The sequence below is a fragment of the Psammomys obesus genome, unplaced genomic scaffold, assembly GCF_907164565.1.
Source record: "Psammomys obesus unplaced genomic scaffold, mPsaObe1.curated_primary_1811, whole genome shotgun sequence".
Taxonomy (NCBI): Eukaryota; Metazoa; Chordata; class Mammalia; order Rodentia; family Muridae; genus Psammomys; species Psammomys obesus.
Window position 1 is genome coordinate 11,597,081 of NW_026596064.1, and position 25,387 is coordinate 11,622,467.

The 25,387-nt window shown below is 41.8% G+C and overlaps 2 protein-coding genes and 1 non-coding gene across 4 annotated transcripts; 1 reads left to right on the forward strand and 2 right to left on the reverse strand.

Moving 5' to 3' along the window:
- Positions 1 to 538: 538 nt before the first annotated feature.
- Positions 539 to 16,192, reverse strand: Fbxo45 (F-box protein 45). The gene is made up of 3 exons (XM_055625035.1): positions 15,877 to 16,192; positions 6,699 to 7,055; positions 539 to 2,204 (listed from the first exon to the last, which is right to left on the reverse strand). Exons 1-3 carry the CDS (start codon positions 16,174 to 16,176, stop codon positions 2,019 to 2,021), a joined length of 843 nt encoding a protein of 280 aa, XP_055481010.1. The 5' UTR covers positions 16,177 to 16,192; the 3' UTR covers positions 539 to 2,018.
- LOC129689888 (small nucleolar RNA SNORA79) lies at positions 11,946 to 12,086 on the reverse strand. Its single transcript, XR_008722204.1, has one exon. It is a non-coding gene; the product is annotated as a small nucleolar RNA SNORA79 (small nucleolar RNA).
- Positions 16,193 to 16,511: 319 nt separating the features above from the next.
- On the forward strand, positions 16,512 to 24,266 carry Wdr53 (WD repeat domain 53). Of its 2 annotated transcripts, XM_055625032.1 has the most exons (4): positions 16,512 to 16,629; positions 20,306 to 20,376; positions 20,642 to 20,801; positions 23,646 to 24,266. In XM_055625032.1, the coding sequence occupies exons 1-4, from the start codon at positions 16,570 to 16,572 to the stop codon at positions 24,237 to 24,239; spliced, it is 885 nt and encodes a 294-aa protein (XP_055481007.1). In that variant the 5' UTR covers positions 16,512 to 16,569; the 3' UTR covers positions 24,240 to 24,266. The 2 variants fall into 2 exon arrangements, with proteins under 2 accessions (XP_055481007.1, XP_055481006.1); XM_055625031.1 differs by having other exon boundaries at positions 20,306 to 20,801.
- The last annotated feature ends 1,121 nt before the right edge of the window (positions 24,267 to 25,387 follow it).

Here is a 25,387-nt window from a genome sequence, read left to right on the forward strand (position 1 = left end):
CCATGTGATTTCGTTTTCCAGTCAGCACCTTCAAAAATCTGTTGCAAATGAACATTTACTGACAAGACAAAAACAGAAGTTATAAACCAAATTCATAGAAGCTTGAGGAACCGTCACAACCTAAAGATACAGCAAGTATATAAGGACTGTCAATACCTTTTAACCAGTCAGTCTTCATCCTTAACCAGGACTTTAAACAAATTTTAAATGCCACCAAATTGAGTTATACTAGACCAGAAAAACAAAACAAAACAAAACCCCCACAAAAACAAGAAAAATAAAACAATTCCTGGGCCAGCTATCTTCCCAAATATGTTTAACATATAATTCTACTTTGTACAAGTTTTCTTTTTGATACAGACTACCAAAAAGAATCTTTAACACATTTCTCTTTTCAAGCAATATAACAAATACACAATAAATACCTATGACCTTTCAGGAGGCAGCTGCAGACTGACCCAAGGCTGAAGCCTCCTGCTTCATAGCAGTACTGACAAGTTTAATTCTCAAGGACCCAAGAATCCCAGCAAGCTGCTCACTGTCCCTAATTTTATTAGATTTAGAACAAAATATACATAGAGCAATCATGTAAAAAGTACAAAGATTTTACTTGCCTTCATCAATTCTTATGTATCTGGACCATATTAATTATACTTTTATACAGAAAGATGTTTCTGTTCTAACAAAAGGAAAACAAAGGAAAAAAACCAACAACCTCAGTTCATATGTAGAATTATTAATTCCAGAGTATTAGTGAGACGGTTTATGGGTCAAAATAGGAAGTAATGTTCAATTCTTTCCAATGAAACTTTCAAATTGTTGCCAACCTGAAGTTTTCAGCATTAAGTCCCATGGGGGCAATGCCTAGGTGATTAAGAATATTCTCAACCTGGTTCAAGCTGGCACTATTTCAGATGGGTGAGTAAACATTTTGTTGACAGCCTCAATGGAGACTTTGAGGCTTCAATTGTTGTATAATGTAAACAATATGAAATCAAAAATTCTTCATAACATCTACAGTATTATAAAGTTCAGAAATAAAAGAACCGCTGACCATGTGTTCTCCCAGGGTTTATAGTATCAGAGCTCACACCAGAGCTCATACTGAGTACTGTAAGAGCAGCTGAGACTGTACTGTGTGGAGACCAGTTTTCTCAGAAGGCCAAAACTATAGCCAGATGCCAAGAGACAAACATTCCTATTACATCTGAATCAACCTTGTTGGCATATGCGTAATTATAAGTAGATCTGTTTCCCTAGTCTTTAGCCAATTAAGGAACCTTTATCATAATTCTGTTATAGCCATGGACTATAAGCCCAAAACATTATCAAATGAACCAGCACAACATGTCTCCTCTTCTTGTGTTACCCTACTGTCCCCAAATGTCACTCTAATTTTGTACCATGTAGTGATTTTTAAGAAATTGAACTAGAACAAAGCAATCCCTTTGTCCTTTTTTTTTTTTTTTACAGTTTTTACACACATTATATATACAACTTTTAAAATAGCTGCACAATTTTATTTCTCATTGCTAGAGAAGTGCAGTCCAGGCAGACCATGCTTCTCAATATATTAAAAATATTAAATAAAACCCAGCCAGTTTCATACTTTCTAAGTCAAGCTGGCTGGAAATAAAGGGACTGGAGAAAGAGCAGGCAGTTGTAAGATGGAACCCAGCCTTCTCCAAAAACACTATATAAAATCTTGTGATTCCCTCCTATAGCATCTCTACACGCTCATCTTTAAGCTGGAAGTAACACACTGCTAACGTAGAGAGACCATGGCAACATGCATATGTCAACTGCCCACTCAACCAACTGCAACCCTGAGGATTTTCTGGCCCAGTGGAAAGAGGAAACACTACGATCATATCTGCTGTAGAGTTGCTTCTCCAGTTCTCAACTTCATGTGTTTTCAGGGTGTTTCCTGGGCATGCACACATGATACTATCATTTCATGGTTCTACTTTCCACAAGTAGATTTCTTCTCCACTGTCCTTCTTCCCAGAAAGCCACTGTCATCCATCCAAAGGTTTTCCAAGATAAACCAAAGTCACTTCTGTGTTGCCATATACCGCAGAGACTGCTGGGTATAAGCAGGCCTTTGGAAGTCCTCGAAAGGCCACCCCCAGGAACTCATACCCACGCTCAAAAGCTAAAGTCTTATCCTCCATGTCCAGGATGACGCGGATCCTCTCTCCTATCTGTAAACAGACAACACAAGGTTAGCAGGGTATTCACCAAAGGCATGGCTAAAAGAAAGAGGATACAAATTAGACAGAGGAAAATTACAGCAAATGTATCTTCTAAGTTATCTCTGAAAGTGAGAAAGGGAATTTCTAGATTGGGGTAAAGAGCTTGAAGAAGGAACACATTATTCTCAACATAAATGCTGATTTTGAGTTTTTGTTTGTATTTTGAGACTGGGTTTATCTGTATAGTCTGGCTGCCCTGGAACTTAACTCTGTAGTCCAGGCTGGCCTTGAACTCAGAGATTCTCCTGCCTCTGCCTCCCAAGTGCTGGGATTAAAGGCATGAGCCTATGCCACCATGCCTGGCTTTAAAAAGGGAAAGCAGCACTGACTGTTTAAACTGCAACTCAATACATCTAGTATTTCCCCCATCTTGAATGAGTAAGACTATCATTTTTATAGTTTGCCACTATAAAGAAATGTACATGGTATGCTGAGGAATAGAGAGTAGGACTAGTCAGAGAGCTCTTCTATAGGCTGCTTGCTATCAAGCTCTGGGTTCAATCCTCAGCACCACATAAAATGGAAATGGCAGTGCATACTAGTAATCCCAGCACTTGGGAGGTAGAAGTTGGAAGACAGAACTTCAAGGTCACCATTAGCTACACAGTGCGACTAAGGCCAGCTAGGCTCATGAGCTCCTGTCTCCAAAAGGGGGGAACATTAGAAAGTCCTAAGATTTATAATTGAGATTTAATACGTCCTGCTTATGGTAACTCCTGCTGCTGTCACTAACTGCCTTCATTTATTTCCTGTCACAAATGAATGCCAACATCTGCTTTTATCCACTCTTTGCCCAATTTGACCACTAACACATCTAATCTTATTATGGTCCTCTAAATTTTGTTTACTGTGCTTACCTACCAAATACAAACAAAGCTCCTGGTCTGTCAAGCAACACTGCTTATTATCCTAGAGTCCTTTCATCAGTCTCAGAATTAGCCCTATTTTGCAGCAGACTAAACTAAGAAGACACAACTAGGGCTGGAGATATGGCTCAGTGGTTAGGAGTAATGTCCGCTCTTCCAGAGGTCCTGAGTTCAATTCCCAGCAACCACATGGTGGCTCACAACCATCTATAATAGAATCTGATGCTCTCCTCTGTAATTCGGGCATACATGCAAATCGATTGCTCATATGTATAAATAAATAAATCTTTAAAAAAAAAAAAAGACACAACTAAGGCTGAAGAGATGGCTCAGAGGTTAGGAGCACTGGTTATACTTTCAAAGGACCTAGGTTCAACTGCCAGCACCCACATGATAGCTTACAACTGTCTGTAACTCCTGTTCCAAGGGATCCAACACCCTCACACAGACAGACATGCAGGCAAAACAGCACTGTACATACAAATAAATAAGTAATTTTTTCAGAAGAAGAACACTAAAAAAGATGATGACACAACTAACCCTACTGAAATTCACAAGTCCGCTTCATCTTGGAACATGCAGCATGTGTGCTCACAGTAAAGGAACCAAAAGCAAAGTCTCACTAGTGTTGGCAGCAGTGGATAAACGTACTTGAGAGGCAGAGGCAGGTGGAGTTCAAGTTTGAGGCCAGCTTGGTCTACAGAGTGAGTTCTAACACAGTTAGGGACACACTGGCCTACACTGTCTCGAAAATTCAAAACAAACAAAACAAAAAATAAAGTGGGTGGCAGAACAACTAGACAGCATAAAAATAAGCAAAAAAAGAGGGAACATCCAAATCTGAAAACAAACCCCATCCAACTGCATGTGAGACCACAGAGATGGCATGGCATGAAAAGCATGGACTGAGAGAGCAGAAAGGCCTAGAAGACCACAGCGAAAGCTGCTCCTGCATACCACAGAGCCATGAAGTTGATAGCCTCGAGTACTAACAAGGCAACATTCACCTTTCCTAGAAAACCTGTAAGTTCCAAAAAATAAAGCAGTTTCTAGGAAAAATAAAAAATAAAAAAAGACATTCTACACCTTACACACACATCCAATTTTCAGTGAAAAAAAAAAATCACTAGGATAAAATAGGAAAAGTATGACTCTCGAAGTGGTGGGAAATCAAAAGAAACTGACTCAACCTGGACCTAGGCTTTCTAATTTGACAAAGAATCAGAGTATATACAGTTATTATATGCATATACACACACACACACACACACACACACATACACACTGGTATATTACAGGTAGTCAAAATATGTTCAAAGATTTAAATAAATAAGAAATCTCAATAGAGAAATAGACAGAAAAAGCAATCAAATAAAATCTAGATCTAAAGCCTACAATAGCCAGAACTCATTAGCCTGGTTCAACAGCAAGTTGAGATGGTGGAATAAATTGGCAGTAGCCCTGAAGCCACAGCAATAGAAATTATGCAATCAAAGGCAGAGTGCCAAGCATGGTGATGTACACCTTTAATTACAGCACTTAAGAATCAGAGGTTGGTGCGTATCTGGGAGTTTCAGGCCAGCTAAGGATACACAGTGAGACCATGTCTCAAAAACAAACAAAAAAATAAAGAGAAACAAGACTTGTAGATGAGGAATAAAAGGATCACAAAAATACTATTAAATGATCCAACAACTATAATATGTGCAAATGGACTAAACTCTCAAAAGACAGACTGTGAAATGCTGTTAAATAAGAAAGACTCAGCCACATACTATTTAAGGGTCCCATTTTAATAACAAGATAGATTTAAAAAACAAAGGGCTGGAAGAATTGTTTTGTCATAGTGTTCCATGAAAACTTGGAATAGCTACATAAGTCAGACAATACAGACTCAAACACAGGACTACTGGAAGAGTCAAGGGTCACTTATAATAATAAACAATTAGAGACTTTAGGTCAATGAAACAAAACCTGACAGACCCAAAAGAAAAACAGACAAACTAGATAAAGAGCATAGTTGGAGACTTCAAGGCTTTTCTCAGTAAAAGAACAAATACAAATCACTAGCAATTACAGATGACTTAAATTGCATTAACCGTTTTGACCTATGATTTCCAGACTATTCCATCTAAGAAAAGAATAAATGTTGTTTTTAAGCACATATGGAAACTCAAAAGAGGCCATAGGTAGAGAATAAAACTAGTGTACACACACACACACACACACACACACACACACACACACACACACGCAAGCAAGCAAGCGCACATACACATCTTGAGACAGGGTCTCTCTGTGTATAGCTCTGGCTGTTTTGGAACTTGTTCTGTAGACGAGGCTGGCTTTGAACTCTCAAAAATCTGCCTGCCTATGGGGACTAACGGTGTGCTTTACCAAGCCAGCCTGGTCTACAGAGTGAGTTCCAGGACAGCCAAAGCTATACACAGAGAAACCCTGTCTCAAAAACAAAAACAAAACAAAAAAAAAAAAAAAAACTCTGAAAACACGGTCGTCAGAATTTTCACTGTACCTAAAGTGATGAGTTCATGTTCAGTGATAAAACTGAACATTCCTTTCTGTAGGACATATACAGAATCCAAACAGACAACAAGAAAATGAGTTTATGAAAGAAAACCTTGCAGCTTTTGCACTTCAGAAAACAGATATATATTTTACCTTTTACATTGGTGTGCCACAGCTAATATTTTATTATCATTATTTTTTATGTGTATGGGTGTTTTGCCTGTGAAGGCCAGAAGAGGGCATCAGATCCTTGGGAACTGGAGTTCTAGACAGTTCGTTGTGGGCTGCTATGGGTGCTGGGAATTGAACCTGGGTCCCCTGGAAGAGCAACTAGTTATGTCTGTAACTACAATGCTAGGGGATCTGACTTCCTCTTCTGGCCTCCAGGGGCACCAGGAATGCACATGGTACACAGAAATACATGCAGACAAAACACCCACACCAATAAAATAAAATTTGAAAACATTTAAGATATGAAAAATAAAATAATATAGCAGTTTACCTGAACTTGTTTGTCTCTACAGAAAACACCAATACCTCCAAGGACTTTGAATCCACATATTATTAGTAAGAAACAGAGTGAATATGCTTGTGTATGTATATACATGCATTTGTTTTGATGAGGTGACAAGAAAAACAAAACAAAACAACCGTGGATTTCTCCTGACAGAAAAGATGACAGTCTTGAACACGAACCAGCACACTGCAGCCCCTGGGCCAAACTGGTCTTGTAGCATAAATGTAGTCTTCTGAAGTTCACCATGCCTCTTCATTCACATTATCTATAGCTGATGTGGTGCTATACTAACTTGAAAGTGTTTCTGATATACATCAACAGCAAAGCCTTAAATATGGCTTCAACAGAAAAAGCTTGGCAACCTCTGATCCAGAGCAAAGATGGATTTCTCACATATGTATTAAGAAATACTGACATACAACATTCTACCATTTATTTAAAAATTGCCAAGAAAAAGGACAAAACTCTCTCGTGGCTGTGTGAGCAGGTCATGCGATTTGAAATGGCCCAGCCTGAGGAAAGAGCACGTCTCACCTGGTATTTTGGTGCGTTGTTGCACTGTGGGAAACTGCCATTGACTTCCCCATTATGTAGCAGGTTATTGTCCACGAGATTCCAGCCCCAGCTCTGGTCGTCGCTCCCCAGCAAGGCCACATAACCTTGGCACTGCATGGGAGCCCGTTTCGTAGCAATCCCTATCACTGCCACAGTGCCCAAAGGGCCCTCCCACCATACTTCCCAGGCGTGGCGACCCTCACTGAAACCAATCTTGGTCCTTGCACCATCGGTGCTCTGAGCGATGGGGTTTCGATGTAATGTAAAGCCATTCTTCTTGATGTAGACATTCCTGGAGCAGTCATTAGTGCTGAAGGCATGTTGAAAAGCACGTACCTAAAAACACGAGAAACAGAACAAAGGAAGAATAAACTTGATTTTTCTTAAATATTAAAATGCAGCAAGCTAAATGTGGTGACTCACACCTGTAATCTCAGCCCTCTGGGATGCTGAAGCAGGATTAAAACTTCAAGGCCGGCCTGAGCTACTTAGCAAAACCCCATCTCTCTCCCTTTCCCCAAGCCAAAAACCTAAGGCTTTGTTTTTACAAACAATAAGATTATTAACTTTTAAATAAGACACTATTTCCAAATAATGACTCAAGTTTCTTTTTGGAAAACTAACATTAGATATTGTACCCTGTTAAAAATAATTCCTAGCTAGAGCTAGGCAGGTCTAACTACTCTAATGACTTGAGCCAGTTTAAGATGAACATGGAAAACAGAGAGACTCTATCCAAAGAAAGAAGGAACAATCCAAATGTCTTACTGACCAAATCCCAAACTGTAGTATAATTTCTACAAGTACACTTAAAACTTCAAAACATACACATTCACACTATTTTTTCTCTAAAGTACAAAAACATGTACAAGAAATTCCTGAAATGTTTATGCATAAGTAATGATATATGGTAATTGCTTTGAAACAGCCAGAGGCAGAGTGAGTAAACATGAAACTAGATCTGTCATGAGTCACTGGTGAAGCCTGGTAGATGGCATATGGAAATTCAGCAAACCGCTTTCTTTACTTTTACTTACACTTAAGCGATGCAGTTTCCACACTGTCAAGGCTATGATCAAAAAGAATTATAATCTAGTGTAGCACATGCTATAATCACTGCTAGGGAAGAGGCAGAAGGATCTGAAGTTCAAGGTTATCCACAGCTGCAAATCCAGTCTGAGGCCAGCCTGGGCTACACACCAGGGCTGGGATCACTGACAGAGTGCTATGCTAGCCCAGCACATGCAAGGAGGAGATGTGTGTGAATTACATCACCACTCTCACTGTTCCAAGTCATATCACCTAGACAGCACACAAATTCAACCAGAAGAAAGCCAGATGTCTGCCTACAAAAAGCCAAAATAAAAAATTACTAAATAAAAAGATGTAAAACTTGGGAGCCAGGTGTGGTACACACCCTTAATCCCAGCACTCAGGAGGCAGACTGCTCCTGAGTTTGAGGCCAGTCTGGTCTACAGAGTAAGTTATGGGGCAGACAGACAAAATCCCTGTCTCAGGAAAACGCACACACACACACAACTTTTCTGTTTCTATTCTACTTTTTAAACCTCTTCTTCAGGGCTGGAGAGATGGCTCAGCAGTTAAGAGCACTAGTTGCTCTTGCAGAAGGCCTTGGAACCAAGTGAAATTCCTACCACCCACATTGCAACTCTAGTTCCAAAGGACCTAACACCTTCTTCTGGTCCCTGGGGACACTGAATGCATGTGGTGCATGAACATACATACAGACAGAACACCCATACACATAAAGTGAAAACAAATAAGTCTGGGGGGCTGAGGTTATGGACCTAAAGGGCAATAGCTAGTTAGTGCAGGGACCCAGAAAGAGCCTTGTACCGAATCCCCAGGTCAAGAGTTAACTTTCCCAATAGCCAGCACTTTACTGTTTCATTGCTGCCCTGCACTGCACAGAGTAACCATTTTTTCAGATTATTGTTTCCATAAGAAAAATGGACAAATGAAGTAGTCCTGAAATGTTTTTCCTACCTGTTTCGTTTATATATTCTGAAGTTATGTGTTTGTGTGGCATGGTGTGTGTGTACCTGTGTGCATGCACGTGTGTGCATGAGATCAGTGCCTGTGAGATGAGGGAATCAGATTCCATGAAACCTCCGTTCAAGGCACTCATCTGCCATCTGACAGGGATGCAGCATGTGCTCTTAAGCTGAGCTATCTCTGTAGCCCTTCCATATTTAGGCACCTAAAAAAAAAATCAGTAAACAAGGGAGGAAAAATATCCAAGCAAAAGCACAGCATGAAGAGAATTAAGTCCTCATGATAATGTCAAATTAATGTTTCCTCATAACCTATTCCCCAATTCTTACAAATTTCAGTTGCTTTTTCTCTAATTTTTCCCTTTGTTACAAGTGATATTGACAATCTCTTCCTCAATTGATTCTACCACATTTATTTTTAGTGACTCCCTTTGCCCCCTAGAAGTCTACACACTCAGTCCTTAACCTTAAGTTCTTTCCAAGCTTTCTATACAGTATTTTCCCTGACTCTCAGCCAGCTAATAACTTTTGATAGTCCCACACACAGCACCACAGCAACTGCAGGTTCTGCCTCGCTCCAACATCTTCCAGAGCAGGCTGCTGGACTTCCTTTCCCGCCTGCCCTGCCTAGCTCCTAGTGCCTATCTGCTGTCCTCTTCCTATGCCCTCTACCACCATCTCTATGAACATATTCTTAGTCAGGACCACCAATTCCCACCATCCTTCTCTCCTGAATTCCCATTCAGTATTGTCTGCACCATACAACACATAACTATAAGGATCTTGTTTTCAACTATACCTCGAAGCTCGTGATCCTAGTAAAAAAGTATTTTGCAAACAAACAAACAAAAATTTTGAAACCACCAAAATCTACCGTAATCTAAAGACTCTATACTGTGGAGTCTACAGGAAATGGGAAGGAGAGAAAGCAATACCATGGCAATGAAGTGAGAAACTTAGGATGGTAACAAATAAGTTGCAGGGGCAGGAATAGGGAATTGAATCAATCAAGAGAGCCATAAAAGACTTAACAACTCCTTGTCATAAAAACATATACAGATGCTGATTAAATTATAAATTAAACTATAATTATTTCACATTTGAGACAATACTGCAATCTTCGTATTAAGAAATTACTGTCAGCCAGGCAGGGGTGGTACACACTTGTAAATCCAGCACTCTGGGTGTCAGTACAGGAGGACCTGTGTGAGTTCAAGGCCAGTCTAGTCTATAAAGGGAGTCCAGGACAACCAAGGTTACACAGAGAAACCCTGTCTTAAAAAACCAAAAGAAATCACTGTCAGTTTTGTTGTTGTTGTTGTTAGATGACAGTAGTATCATGATTATATTACCGGTCTTTGTTTTAAGAACAAATGTGGAACATTTTCAAACCCCAAAAATCTCATCTTGAGACTGCCAGTAGTAGGACCATTCCCTCCTTGACCTGGCCCTGCACACACAACCTTTTGGTCCCCACCTCTGACACCCCTGAGATGGTCCTGTAGCCTGGAGGCCAAGTTACAGGTTAAATTTTCTCTCTCCTTATAAGGCCATGTCCAGCAAGCAGCTGGAATTCCTCTTCATGCAAATAAGGCCTCCCAGCACCTTGGCCCTGGTCTTTGTTCCTGTCAATTAATGGAGCTGCTCAATGAAGCCTGCCTTCCAAGAAGTTTGTTTCTCCACGCACTCAGCAGTCACCTGAGGTCTCCATCACCCTGACTCCCTATCCCTCTTTGCAACCAGTCTGACTGCACACAATCATGCTGTTAAGGGAGGGGAAGCAGAGTGGGAATGACAAATACTGAGAAATAAAAAAAAAAAAAGGAAAAATACCAAAGTAATAAATTTTAAGGCCAAGTATGTGTTTAATTCCAACACTCAGGAGGCACTGCAAGTTGGATCTTTTGAGTTTTGAGGCCACCCTGGTTGATAAGTTCTAAGACAACCAGGCCTACACAGAGAAACAAATCCTATCTTAAAAACAAATATTCTTACATGTCTATGCATCACAGCCTTATTAGTAATAAAATGAGTTTTACTGAAAAAACAAAAAAATCAAAAAATTGAAGTCATAGTTTCTGAACAACCTAAATTTATTTATTTATTTGTTTGTTTGTTTGTTTGTTTGTTTCCAGGCAGGGTTTCTCTGTGTAGCCTTGGCTGTCTTGAACTCGCATTGTAATTGTAGACCAGGCTGGCCTCAAACTCACAGAGATCTGCCTGACTCTGTCTCCCAGAGTTCTAGGATTACAGGCATGTACCACTGCGCGCAGCCAACCTAGATTTTCTATTTCAATAGCATTATGACCTAGCTTAGGGCTTTTGAGTGCACAACTTTCCCTCAGCTCACCAGCCCACCCTCATTCTCCAGAATAACTGGCCCCCTCAACAAACTCTGTTTCTAAAAGTCAAAAAGACCCAGCTTAGGATATAACCCTGAAATTTAGATGCAAAGTATCTGGGATAAGCAATGCTCCTTGGAGAAAGGTAAAACATGAGTTATAAAAAAAGAACATTTTTGGAACTGGGGGTGTAGCTCACTGACAAGAGTGCTGAGCATGTATTAGGTCCTAGTTTGAGCTACAGCATGGAAGGAGAGACGAAAGGTAGGGAAAGGAAGGAGAACAAAATGAGCCACCTGAACACTTCCTATCCTCACCCTAGACCTTCTGTTGCCCAGGCTTCTTGGGTGTTCTATTTGACTCACCCTGTCAGCTGTCACCTATGTGGAATTGCTCTCTGTGACAGCTCTCAATCATGTCCTTCTCTCTTCTATGGGCCCTCTGCATCTCATGGCCTAGTCATTTTTAAACACAGCTTTTCTTCACTGTTCTTCTGTTTAAACTTGTATGGTTTTTCCAGTTGCAGAACAGAGCCCAACTTATACACAAAAGGCTTTCCATGATATATCTAGTTCCAGGTCACCTTTATGATCATATTTCCCTTCATTCAATCCAACTAGAAATGACTATCTTTAGCCTAGAGCTCCTCTAGTCCTTGGCGACCAGGAGCTGCCTATCTGAAATCTGCTGAATATCTCAAAAACACTATGAATTCTGCTCTCCTATAAGTGAACTTGCTGTCACTCCTCTAAACTCTAGCTCAAGTGATTCTGATATTAAGGAAGCCAAATACCTAGGAGTCATCCTTAGCTCCTCCTTCCTCATCTCTATTTCAAAATTACTGTCAAAATCTGCAAATTCTTTTTAAAAATTGTTTGATCCCGCAAATTTCAGAGAATACACAGATAACCAATATCTTAATATTCTCTGAGTGAAAAAAATCAAATTTAATTTATGATGACCTAAAATCCTAGTGCCATAGCTAAAGGCAACAGGAGGAACAGTCATCAAATTCTGTAGACTCTATTTCCTAAGTCGTCCATCTCTCTCCTCCTTCACTACCTACTTTCTAACTATTCTCCCACATCCAAAGTCCCCTTCTACCTGTTTTCCATTCTAAAGTCATTTTCCCCCCTCAGACAAGGTTTCCCTGTATCCCAGGCTGTCCTGGAACTCATTCTGTAGACCAGGCTGGGCTTGAACTCAGAGATCCACCTGCCTCTGCCTCCTGAGTGCTGGGATTAAGGCATGTACCACCACCACCACCACCAGGCCTGAGGTCAAAACTAACAAACTAATCAAATCACCAATCCCTGCCTCCATTTTTCTTGTTTACAATTAGAAATGGCTTCACTATAGTTTGTCCTCCCTCCTTTTCATCTTGCTCAAACCAGCATCACCCACGTTCTCTCAGGGCAACTACCGACATTCCTCTTGTCTCTCATACTAGCCAGAGCCCCTCCTAAGAGGCTCTTCTTGCTCCTCTTGGCCTCTTTATCCTTATCTTTCAGGTCTCACTGAACTTATGCATCATGTCTCACAAGAAAGCCTCCCTGACCTCGATACCTATTTAAATCCTCCATTACTTACACTCAGAACAGCATGCAACTCTCATTCATAACACTTACCAGATGCAGTTTTACAACTGAAATTACAGATTAATAACGATCCCTCCAGGCTGGGGCTGTAGCTAGCAGGTGTTCAATCCCTTGTTAAAAGAAAGAAAGAAAGAAACAAGACAAGCAGGCACATATGCACGCATGTGCATGCCCTCAACTACACTGTAATTCCCATGAGGCAAAGTACTGGAAGAGTTTGCATTTTTGCTGTCCTCATTTGTTCTGCTAAGTTTTTAATAAAATTTTCAAATCACCTCATCTTAAAGTTCAGCTTAGTAACATCAACCTTTTCTAATTCTCCACTCAACTCCTAAGCTTCTCCCTTCCATGAACTTCTAGTATTCCTACACTCCACTAAGGAGCAATGTGTGCCATGCCAGTTATTTCTATACATTTCCCTCAACTAGTCTAAGGACTCCTAGACTCTCTGAGTGTTCCGAAATTAACCTTCCCTATTCAAAGTAGTCACCTAAAACAACACAGGAGAAGTACAAGCCCACCTTGTAGCTGCAGTACACATAGCAGGAAGTTAAAGTATTAGAAACTTATGAACACCAAATCTTTCCAGAAAGATAAAAAGCTAGTATCAATTTAGGCTGCTTCTAAGGAGAGCTGGGTACCTGCGGGACAGCAGACAAAGGGGGACAGGTCACTTCTGCTGATGCGCTCTGCGACTCTTTTGTGTTATGTGTGTGGTGGAGAGATGTGTGTACTTACTCAGTGCCTAAGCCAGATGTGAACACTAGATGGCTTCCTACTTTGCTCACCATTGTAGTTTTTAAGACAGTCTCTCACTAACCCTGAAGCCTGCAATTTTGGCTAGTTTAGCTGGCGAATGACACCCCAAGATCTGCCTGCCTTTAGCCCCCAGAGCTGGGGTGGCAGATGCATGCCAGGCTGGCTTTTACATGGGTGCTGGGAAACTGAACTCAGGCGCTCATGCTGACCCAGCAAGCAACTTACCTACTAAATCCTTGTCCTAGCTCCTTTATTTAAACCTTGACTCACATAAATGTAACTATCACAAGTAAATTCCAAAAAGGGATTAATTTATTTTGTTTTTCGAAACAAGGTTTCACTTTGTAGTTCAAGCTAGCCTGGAACTCACAGAGCTGCCATCAAATTCATGTTGATCCTCCTGCCTCAGCCTCCCAATGCAGGGTTTATAGATGTGCACTACCATACCAGTCTCAGAAGCCTTAAACTAGGCAAAAATAACAAATCTTAAGGAAAAATTTAAATTTTCTCTTTTTGGGAAAGGGTCTTACTATGTAGCCTTGTACTTAAAAAGACCCACTGAGGGCAAATTTTAATTTTAAAGTTAAAAACTCTGAATATCAAGAAAAGTAGGACAATATTGAAGTCTTCTGCACTCTACTATTAATTACTAGACAATTAGTACCCACTGACTTCATTCTCTACACAAATACAATCCTGGCAAATGATGTTCTTTTCCTTAACAAGAAAAACAAACAGTTAAGAGTGCTCCCTGATCTTCCAGAGTACCAGAATTCAGTCCCAGTGTGTGTGGGAGAGGTCACATCTGTCTCTAACTCCAGACACTGTCTGTACACACACATACACAAAACATACACAAAACAGACATGCACACAAATACAAAAAAAATGTTTTGCCAGGAGTGGTGGCACTTTAGTCTTAGGCCTTGGAAGAAAGAGACAGGTGGGTTTCTGTTATGTTCCAGGCCAGCATGGGCTGCATAGTGAGACCCTGTCTCAGAAAAACAAACGAACAAATGTTGACATGTTCAATATTCAACATCTCTTATCACACCAAAACTCATCTTAATGTACAAAAATAAACCAGTAGCAGTAAGCCATACCATAATCCCAAGCACTCTCAAGAAACAGACAGAAAGATGGCAAGTTGGAGACTACCCTGAACCACATAGTGAGACCCAGTCTCCACAAAGATAAACATAAAATATGTCTGCATATACACATTTATAATAATACATGTCTATTAAAAGAAATAGTAAAGCCAGGAGTAGTGGCGCAGGCCTGTAGTCCCAGCACTCAGGGAGGCAGAGGTAGGCGGATCTCTGTGAGATTAAGGCCAACCTTGTCTACAAAGTCAGTCTAGGGCAGTCAAGACATCTATTTCAGATTAAAAAAAAAAAAAAATACTTAGATACTCACTAGCAACATAGCATTAAAAAGGGATGTTTATGACGTTCTTGGTCATACTTTATCATCTCTCATATATGCTTCTTGTTTTGTTTTGAGGCAGTCTCTCACTTTCTTTAGCTCTGGCTGTCCTGGAACTTGCTATGCAGACCAGGTTGGCCTTTAAGTCATAGAGATGCACCTGCCTTTGCCTCTGGAGTGCTGGGATTAAAGGTATGCATCACCACACCCGGCTTCATATATGCTCATGCTGGCTGCTATCCTGAAGAGCTACCATCCTCTAAACGAATCTTAACCCAAGGCCCCTTGTTTGTAGGGGTTGGAGAATCCTTGGTCCTGCCACGACCTGTTTCTTAGCATTTTAATTTTGTTATGAAGGCACAAAAATCTAGAACAACAAAACCACCAGCAACACAGGAATCAACATATTAGATGACAGAAAAGACATCAACTGGGTAGAACTACGAAAAAGGTATCAGTAACAGCACAAGGCAGTTTTATGAGTTAAAGGGAGCCAACGAGAGGATGTGATACTAAAGTCTCTTTCTTACAAGTTAGTTAGCAGGATGCCTAGCCTTATACTCACTTGGAAGCGTTAAAATATGGTGGCCCTGGGAGAATGTGGGCGAAAATTATGAAAATGTGCTTATTAATTAGAGCCTGGAAACGGAGAGGTGAACGCAAAGATCACAACAACTAAACCCACTTTAAAGCAACCGAAACGAACTAATGTCGTGAGTCTACTTGGAGGCCAGGAAAATATTTGATCAAGGGTACTGGTTGGTGGTCTGTCTTTAAGAGCAAAGACTGTGGAAAGTAGAACGAGTGATGAAATGAGTGATGGGAAACCACCTAATATTTTAAAAAGTGAGGCGGGTTACGAAGCAGAACTTAAAATCCAAAGAAAGGATCTCTATGGAGAGGAGTGAGCGAGGTACTGACTGGCTGCTGCCGTGAAAGGCGGGATGAGGTGGAAACACCTGACTCAAGCTTTGAAGGTAAATCCGAGAGCGGCGGGTGGCCCGGGGTTCCCTCACCTTGGCCTTGTAGCTGGGCAGGTTGCAGAGGATGTCCGTGCGCAGAGCCTCTTCTGCTAGGCTGCGGGCGCACAGGCTCCGCCACACCTCGCTGTTCTCGTCTCCGTGGAGGCAGCGGTACCAGTGCTTGCACACCAGGGCGCAGCTCCGCAGCTCGGACAGCTCAAGGTAGGAGAACACCAACTCCAGCACCCGGCTGGGCAGCCGGCCGCCGGCCCCGGAGGACCCCGAGCCCGCGCCCGCGCCGCCGCCGCTAGCGCCGCCCGAGGCTGCCCCAGCCCCCGGGCCCGGCGCAGCCATCGCCTCACCAGCCGGCCCGAGGGCCGCCGCTCCCGCCGCTTCGCCCCGTCTCGGCGCGGGAGGCCGAGCCTCGCCTAGAGCCGGGAGCAGCTCGCTCACCGCCCCTTTCAGCGCCAGCCGCCCGCGCCTCCACCGCTCCCGCCCCTGCCCGGGGGCGTCCGCCGTGCGCCCCGCCTCACTGAGGGCAGACGCGCGGGCCGCTCGGGTCCCCGCCCCTCGTGGCCGCTCAGCGCGGACGCCGGAACCACCCGCCTCGCCCGGCCTGCCCGCGACGCGCCCCGGGAGCCGCCATGCGGGTTGAGGGCAAGAAGCAAGGGCGCACGCCCAGCTCGGCCGCCGCGCCTCTCAGCCCGGAAGTGACTGCCGGCGGAGGCTCCGTGCTCCCTGAGCTTGATGGGATTGGATGCTGCGCGTGAGGTCATCACTAGGCGCCGACCAGGAACGGGAAGCGAGGTATGAGGCTGTTGCTAGTGGGTTCTGATCGCGTCTTAAGTGAATTTTTCTCTTTTTCGTCTAATGATCTTGAATCGGCTTTCCTTGGCCTCTCTTCCATTTTCATTTGCTTTCTGCTCAGTCTTCAACTTTGTTCGTGACACCTTCATAATTGCTAACCAATCCTTTAGTTGGACCCATTTTCTTTACCTTTGGGCAGTTTAGGACCTCTTGTCTTGGTCAGGTTAGATCCATTTTACTTTATTTACTTTAAGCAATTGACATAGTCTTTCCCTGGCCAGGACCAGAATTCACCAGAACATCAGAGCAACCCTCGTAAATACGCAGCCAAAAACAAGTTTACGTAATCTCAAAGTGCCATTTGAATACTAAGTGTCATAGTCTTTTTGGACAAAATGTAGTGCTCTAAGTTCCATCTCATAGCCAAAATATCAAGGAAATGTGTAATTTTAAAAAATTTGTTACTCCCAAGTGGGAGAATAAAGCGGAAGTATAAAGATTTCCTGGGAGGACAAGAAATCCAGCATTATTTAGTTATACTACATCTTCAGAATTTAAAGAGCAGTTAAGAAAAGAATAAGAGAGGGCCGAAGTGATGGCTGAGCGGTTAAGAGCACTTGCTGCACTTATAGAGGACCGAAGTTCGTTCCCAGCACCCATATGGAGGCTCAAAACTGCCTGTGACTTCGTATCAAGGAGAGCCAAACCCTCTACTGGCTTCATGCTTGTCTGAGGTGTATATACATACAAGCCATACATACGAAGTAAAATAAAAGAACTACAATATGAGCCAGGCAGTATGTGAGGTCTTTTAATATGGCTTTTATATAACTCTCAAGACAGCTCTATGAAGCAGTTATTATAATAGGGCCCACAGACTCAATAGTCAACTCCAGTGCCATGCAATCTTTATGTAGTAAGAATTCTTTCCTGAGATCCACCTATGTGTAATCCACTTCCTGTTTTTTTACTAAAAGCAAATGAGCAGCAACTACTTCCCTACTCTGGTATAATTACATGCTTATGACTTGGTAATCCCTTCCTCAGGATGTCTTTCACCAAGTTAAGTAACCCAAATTCCTGTCTGTTTTGTCAGTGCTAGTGCCACAGTCTTTTAGTTGTTTTGGTTGTTACTCAGTTTCCCCACTTGAGGACTAACTTTAGAAAATCCAGATCTATGAGGAAGTGTTGACACACATATTATAGTAATGACCATCTCTCTTCATGGTTCCTCAATGTTGAACCAAATTTTGTCTGAATGACAGTCACATTTCCTTTAAGTTTAGTAGATCTAAAAAGAAGGTAGAGAAGTATATAGAATGGTTAGATCGAAAGGCCTAGAAAAGGCACCATGGTACAAAGACTATAGTTCCGGTCGCTTGGGAGCATCAGGTGAGAGGATCACATGAACCATGAATTTGGGAACAAACCAGGGAAAACAGAGTCAGTCAGTTTCTGCTTCTCTGTATGAGGCTTGTACATATAAATAGCAGAAATTCATAAATAAAGGTGTGGCTGAAGAGAAACATTGATAGTAGAGATCATTCATTTATCAAATACTTTGTCCTTTATCTTGTCTCTCAAGACAAGTCTTTGAAGTATCTAATGAGATTCTGTTCTTGTTTTCTCTCTTTCTCCCCTCTCCCATCTTCCCTCCCTCTCATTTTTGTTTTTGTTTTTCAAGACCAGATTTCTCTGTGTAGTTCTGGCTGTCCTAGAACCTGATATGTAGAACAGGTTGGCCTTGAACTCCTAGATATCTGCCTGCCTCTGCCTCCTGAGTTCTGGAATTGAAAGACGTGTACCACCATTGCCCATCTTCATTCTTTTATCTCTTTACCCCAGTTATTCAGATGATTTTAGTGGGATATTATCAGGATAGTTTCAAAGTAGAACAAGATTACCTTTATCACTCTCTTGTTTTCTTGTTATAAGTGTTTCGCCTGCTTTTCATGAATCTCACCTTGTCCTTTCCCATGTCATTATGCATTCTGCCTACTCCTGCTACCTGTGGCATTCCACCCTTCTAAAAAAATGCTCTTAACATACCCTACTTTGCTATTATGCACTCTGTGATCTCATTAGTAATTAGAGGAAATGAATCTATTATCCAATTAAGGTAATTCATAGTAGGATATGAATAATTCCATGCTTGACCCTTTAGGCAACTACACAGGAAAAGACAAGCTTATTGGCTTGATAAATAAGTGAGAGAATATTGGCATTAACCCATTTCTACTAGGTTGTCTGGTCTAATTAGAAAATCAAGGCTTGCAAACAAAAACTCATTTCAAAATTGTTTTGACTTAGCTCAGATTTAAGTACCTTTTCCCCTTAGCCATCTTGTGGTAGCACTGTTTCATTCCACCCCCACCCCCACCCTTTTCACTTAAGGATCTCAATATGTAGCCCAGAGTGGCCCAGAACTCAAGATCTTCCTGCCTCAGCCTTCCAAGAGCTAGGACTGCAGGTATGTGCCTGTTTAACAATTTTGATAATGGAGACCAAGTAAACAAATAACTTTGAAGGCTCTAATTGGATCACTAATATTATGCATGATGACTGTTGATTGGCTACAGTAAAAAGCCTCACTGAATATTTATTTTATCTAGCCAATTTTTTAGATTTATTTATCTTACATGTATGAGTAAAAACTCATATATATATATATATATATATATATATATATATATATATATATATTCACACATGTATGCATGTGTACAGCGTGCATACCTGGTGCCTTAAGAGTTCCGAAGCACCAGATCCACTGGGACTGAAGTTATTCGTTGGTCATGAGCTGCCATGTGGGGGTGCTGGGGACTGAAGCCAGTCCCCTGCAAGAGCACCAAGTCAAGTTCTCTTAATCACTGAGCTACCTCTGTGGCCCCAAATGAGTATATACATTTTTGAGGCTTTCCTAACTTTTTTTAAACAACCCCATTAATATTTTTTTATGGGGCTGGAGAGATGTCTCAGTGGTTAAGTGCTCTTCCAAAGAACCCAGATTCAGTTTCTGACACCCACATGGCAGCTCACAACTGTCTGTAACTCCAGGATACAACAACCTCACATAAACATACATGCAAGCAAAACATCAATGTACACAAAATAAAAACAAATCTATTATTATTTTTAAGATTTTTATTATTTTTCTGACTGTGCAAGTAATCAGTAAATCTCTGTTCATTTGGTCTGCAAACTTGATTTTCTCCCTCTAGTGTGTAGAGCTATACTGTGCTTGGATCTTGTGGGATTAATGCAATAAGATTTACTACTAGAACCATTATGGAAAAAATTATCAGAACTGTATGGTGTCTATAACAGTCCTTTTAACTATAAAATCAATTCATTGCCTAACTTCTCATACTTTAGCCAAAAGTACCTTTAAAATTGAGTTAATCCCCTCAAAAACCAACAACAAACAAAGGATAAAATTAGGAAGAAAACCAGCGTGTATCTGAGTCTCCTGAGGATAGAAGTGTCCTAGTGAAGCAGAAATACTAGACCCAGTCTTACGTTTACCTAGAGTTTTGTAGATTTTTGTTTTTACATGTCTTTTGAGAGGAGAGGGCGGGGCCTAGTTGAATTTTGAAGCTGTTTCTAAGAAATGTTGCTTATTTGTCTCATAGCATCAAGTTCGTGTACAAACTCTGACAGATTCTCTCCTTCACAGAGTTTCACAGGCTATCATGGCAGTGAAGTGGACTGGTGGACATTCTACTTCTATCCTGTGCCTGAATGCAAGTAAAGATGGGCTGGTGGCTTCAGGAGCTGAGGGTGGAGATCTTGTGGCTTGGGGTGAAGATGGGTCTCCATTAGGACACATGCAGTTGGAAGGGGCTGATGATGTTACCAGCGTCTTGTTTTCCCCCTCCTGTCCCACCAAGCTCTATGCCTCCCACGGAGAAACCATCAGTGTACTAGATGTCAGGTCTCTTAAAGGGTCCCTGGACTATTTTCATGTGAATGATGAAGAAATCAATTGTCTTTCACTAAATGATACTGAAAGTCTGCTGGCTTCTGCGGATGACTCTGGGGCAATCAAAATCCTGGACCTGGAAAAGAAGAAAGTTACCAGATCCCTGAAGAGACATTCCAACATCTGTTCCTCTGTGGCTTTTCGACCTCAGAGGCCTCAGAGCCTGGTGTCATGTGGTCTGGATATGCAGGTGATGTTTCTGCAAAGAGTACTTGGGTAATTTCTGAGCAGGGTTTGCCAACAAAATCAAGTATGTATTTGGTTGGTTACCTTGGCAATTCTGGGAATTGAAGTCAGGGCCCGTATGTGCTACACATGTACTCTACCACTGAGCTATATCCTCCGCCCCTGGAATCAAATTATTGATCAGGTGTGTTCTATTCTCCACTAACATTTCTTAACCGGGTGTGAACCACTGACAGAACTGACAATATCTTATCTATTAGCTTTTTGTCTTTCTTTGTCCATAGGATTCAAATACCTGATTCTAAAAATTGCTTTAAACAAAGAAGGGATAGTTTTATGTCAACTTAGCAACAAACAAACAAACGGGAGGGGAATGCTGAATATAGAGTTGATCCATACATTTTCTAGAAACTCTTAAATGGTGTAAAAGCAGCAGAGAGTTGGAAGGTCTATTTTTACTTTGAAATTTGAAATACTTGACATACATGTCAGTGACCAGAAGCAGAATTCTGTATTCAGTGCTGGACTTTGAAAGCAACATTACAAATTAGCCCGAGTTCAGAGCACACTGTATGGAGAAAGTTAGTGGGGCCTACCATTTTGTTATCACAGGAGCAGATCATGGATTAGTAGGAGACTTTTTAGGTAGCTTGAACTTTCCAGTGGTGAGCTCACCTTCCTCCTGCAGAAGAAAAATCTCATTACCAGGATTGAGTGCTTATGATTTCCAAGTACTTTGCACATATAGTTTTCATTCTATTCATATCCTCCTAATTATTGTTCCTTTAAAAAATTATTTCACTTGGGATTGGGGATTTAGCTCAGTGGTAGAGCCCTGGGTTCGGTCCTCAGCAATGAAAAAAAAAATTATTTTACTTAATATGTATGGGTGTTTTGCCTGCACATATGTCTATGTGATATGACTGCCTGGTACCTGTGGAGGCCAGAACTGGTTGTTGGATCCCCTAGAACTACAGTTACAGGTAGTTGTAAGCTGCTATGTGGAGGTTAAGATTCATACCAGGATCCTCTGGAAGAGCAGTGTACCTAACTGCTAAGCCATCCCTCTATACCCCTATTGTTTCTTTTTAAAAGTTATTATAAATGAACCACCTCGGGGCTGGAAAGCTGGCTCAACAGCTCAGAGCACTGGCTGCTCTTTTAGGGGACCCAGGTTCAAATCCCAACACCCACATGGTAGCTCACAACTGTCTGTAACTCCAAGGTCTGACATGACACTCACACATAGACATCCATCTAGGCAAAACACCAATGCACATAAAATAAAGGTAAATATATTTTAAAAATAAATAAATGAATTCTCTGCCTCCAAACCCCATGTTTTTTCTCTATTATATGAGATATTTTAAAAAAAAATCCATGCTTGAAGCGGTGCTGCACACCTTTAATCCCAGCCCCTGGGAGGCAGAAGCAGGCAGACCTCTTGAGTTTGAGGCCAGCCAGGGCTACATAGCAAGTTCCAGGACGACAGCCAGAGCTGTGTAATAGTGAGATCCTGTCTCAACAACAACTAACAGATGACGACAACAAATCAGTATCATCCATCATGTTGGAGGGCGTGATGGTGGAACCAGTAGATGCCCTAAGTGCTGGGACACTCCCCACACAATAAGGAGCTCCCCCTGAAAAATACTTGTAATGCCTCCGTAGAATTCTATACAGAATCATTCAATACAGAATCATCATGGGTGTTATTGTCTTTCGAGACACGGTTTCTCTGTGTAACCCTGGCTGTTCTGGAACTAACTTTGTAGACCAGCTGGCCTTGAGCTCAGAGATGTTCTTGCCTCTGCCTCCAAGTACTGGGATTAAAAAAACTGATATCCATAATTTGGCATTTTGCCTCCAATTCTGTGTGAAACATTTTAGGGGCGTGCGTCTGCTAGAGAACATTTTCAAACATTCTGTGGACGGCAAGGTTAGACACTTGCTTGTTTTGATTTGCTGGTAAAATTTCACTATATTTCACTACCCATATTACCCAAATGCTATGTTTGTAGGGTTGTACAACAGTACTTATCCCCAAAAAAATGATTTTACTAAATTAAAAAAGACATGGTAATGCATGCTTATGATCCTAGAGCACTGGACAAACAGGCAAGAGGCTCACCACACAGTTCAAAGCCAGCTTAGTGAGACCTGGTTTGAAACAAACCAAGGATTTTGTTGTTGTTTTGTTCGTTTTGGGGGGACAAAGTCTCACTGTGCAGCTGACCTTGAACTCAAAGAAATCTGCCTTCCATGCCTGGTGGTGCTAGTGGCACACATTCTCCTCCAGCACTTAGGAGGAGACGCAGGAGGATCTCTGAGTTTAAGGCCAACCTGGTCTGCAAAGCAAGGTCCAGGACAGCCAGGGCTACACAAAGAAACCCTGTCTTAAAAAAAAAAAAAAAAAAAGAAAAGCAAAAGAAGACATCTGCCTCCCAAGTGCTGGGTATGTGCTGCCATGCTGCCTGGCTTTGTTTCTTTTTCTTTTTCTTTTTTTTTTTTTTAATTTGAGGAGTGGTGTTGGGGGTTGCACCCAGGGTTTTGAAGGTGGCAAATGAGTGTTTTTGCCACTAAACTATACCCCCGGCCCAACAATTGTATTTTCATGGAGTCTGCTCAATAAAAGTTTTTAGGACCTGGCTTTGTAAATTTTACCTCTGCATCTGCATTCTAGTTTTAGTCTAGTGTCAGGAACATCACCCTGGCATGTTGTAGTACCTTCTGGCCGCTTGGAATGGTACAGGGACTGCGTCATGTTTTTTTAGAAGCTCAGTAAGCACTGTAGTTAAACAGCGTGGCTAGAACACTGTGTGACTGTGTAATTTCACCTTGTTTAAAGGTGATGCTGTGGAGTCTTCAAAAAGCCCGTCCCGTCTGGATTACAAATTTACAGGAGGATGAAACCGAGGAAACGGAAGGCCCTCAGTCCCCTGGTCAGCTCCTAAACCCCGCGCTCGCCCACTCTGTCTCTGTGGCGTCGTGTGGCAATATTTTCAGCTGCGGTGCAGAGGATGGTAAGGTGCGCATCTTCAGGGTGATGGGAGTCAAATGCGAGCGAGAATTGGGATTTAAGGGCCACGCCTCGGGGGTATCCCAGGTCTGCTTTCTGCCTGAGTCCCAGCTGCTGCTTACTGGAGGGAATGATGGGAAGATAAGGTTGTGGGATGTGAGCAGTGAAGTGGAGAAGAAGCAAAAGAGTCCTGCAAAACACACCCACAGAAAGAAAGCGAAGAGAGCAGCCTGCCCCAAGCAGGGTGGGAACTCCAGTGGCTCAGCAGCAGAGGAGGAACATGCAAGGGTTTTGCCGAAGCTCGATATTGAACATGGAGAAAAAGTGAACTGGCTCTTGAGTACAAAACTGAAAGGGCACCAGAGTGTATTAGTGGCTGATCAGACGAACTGTGTGTCTGTGTATCCCTTAAATGAACTGTAGGTCCAATAAATGCACTGTAAGAACTGACATCCTTTTGGTTTTCCGTTTGTTTCCTTGCTTTCTTATTAAGACAGTCTCACACTTGTAGCCCAGGCTAGTCTGGAATTCATTACCTTGCACAGGCTGACCTCAAACTTGCGGAAATCCTCCTGTCTCAGCCTCCAACTCTGAGAGTACAAATATGAGCCACCTCTCTGCTCTGCTAACAGAAACCAATTTTATTTTTAGGTTAAGAAAAATTCTTTAAACTATATCATATGTATAATCATATCAGTTTGAACAAAAGGAAATCATTGGATAATTTTTATATGGTAAGCGACATTAGAGTCTGAGTAAAGAAATTCACCAAGTATTAACTGTTTATTGTCTACCAGCCATCCACTGTGCGATGTCTTTACTCAGTATTTCGTTTTTCCCCGTACAGAGTTTGGGCCTCGCACTGTGTTCTCGTCTAACTTTGATTTTTTATAATTTTCCACTGAAAATAAGGATTTTTGTCAGGTTTTACAATTTCATACTTAATCCATGTTCTTCTTGTTTAAAATTATGCTTACCCTGTCCCAGAAATAGAAACGTGAATGAAGGAAAGGGGTTGGGGAGAGAGAGAAGAGTCTGGAGAAAGAAAGGTAGGAGGGCAGGGCAGGGAGGGAGGGAAGAAGTTTTTGGTTTAGTTGTTTTTTTTGTGTGTGTGTGGGTGTGGGTTTTTTTGTGTTTTTTTGTGTTTTTTTTTTTTTTTTTTTTTGAGATAGGATCTCTGTGTGTGTGGTCTTGGATGTCCTGTTGCTGTGCAGAAGCTAGCCTTGAACTCACAGAGATCCTCCTGCCTCTGCTCTTCCCCACTCCTAGTGTCAGATTAAAGTGTGCTCTGCCACACCCAGCCAGAGATATTTTTTTAAGATTTATTTATTTATGTATATGAGCACTCTGTTTGCATGTATGCCTACATGACATAAGAAAACATCAGAGAGACGGGGCATCAGATCCCATTACTTGCTGGTTGTGGGCCACCATGTAGGTGCTGGGAACTGAACTCAGCACCTGTGGATGAGCAGCTTCTTAAGCACTGAGCCATCTCTCCAGACCAGAGATATTTTTCTAATGATAACTAAAATGAAGGCTATTGATGAGGATCCAGTTATTGACTGGCT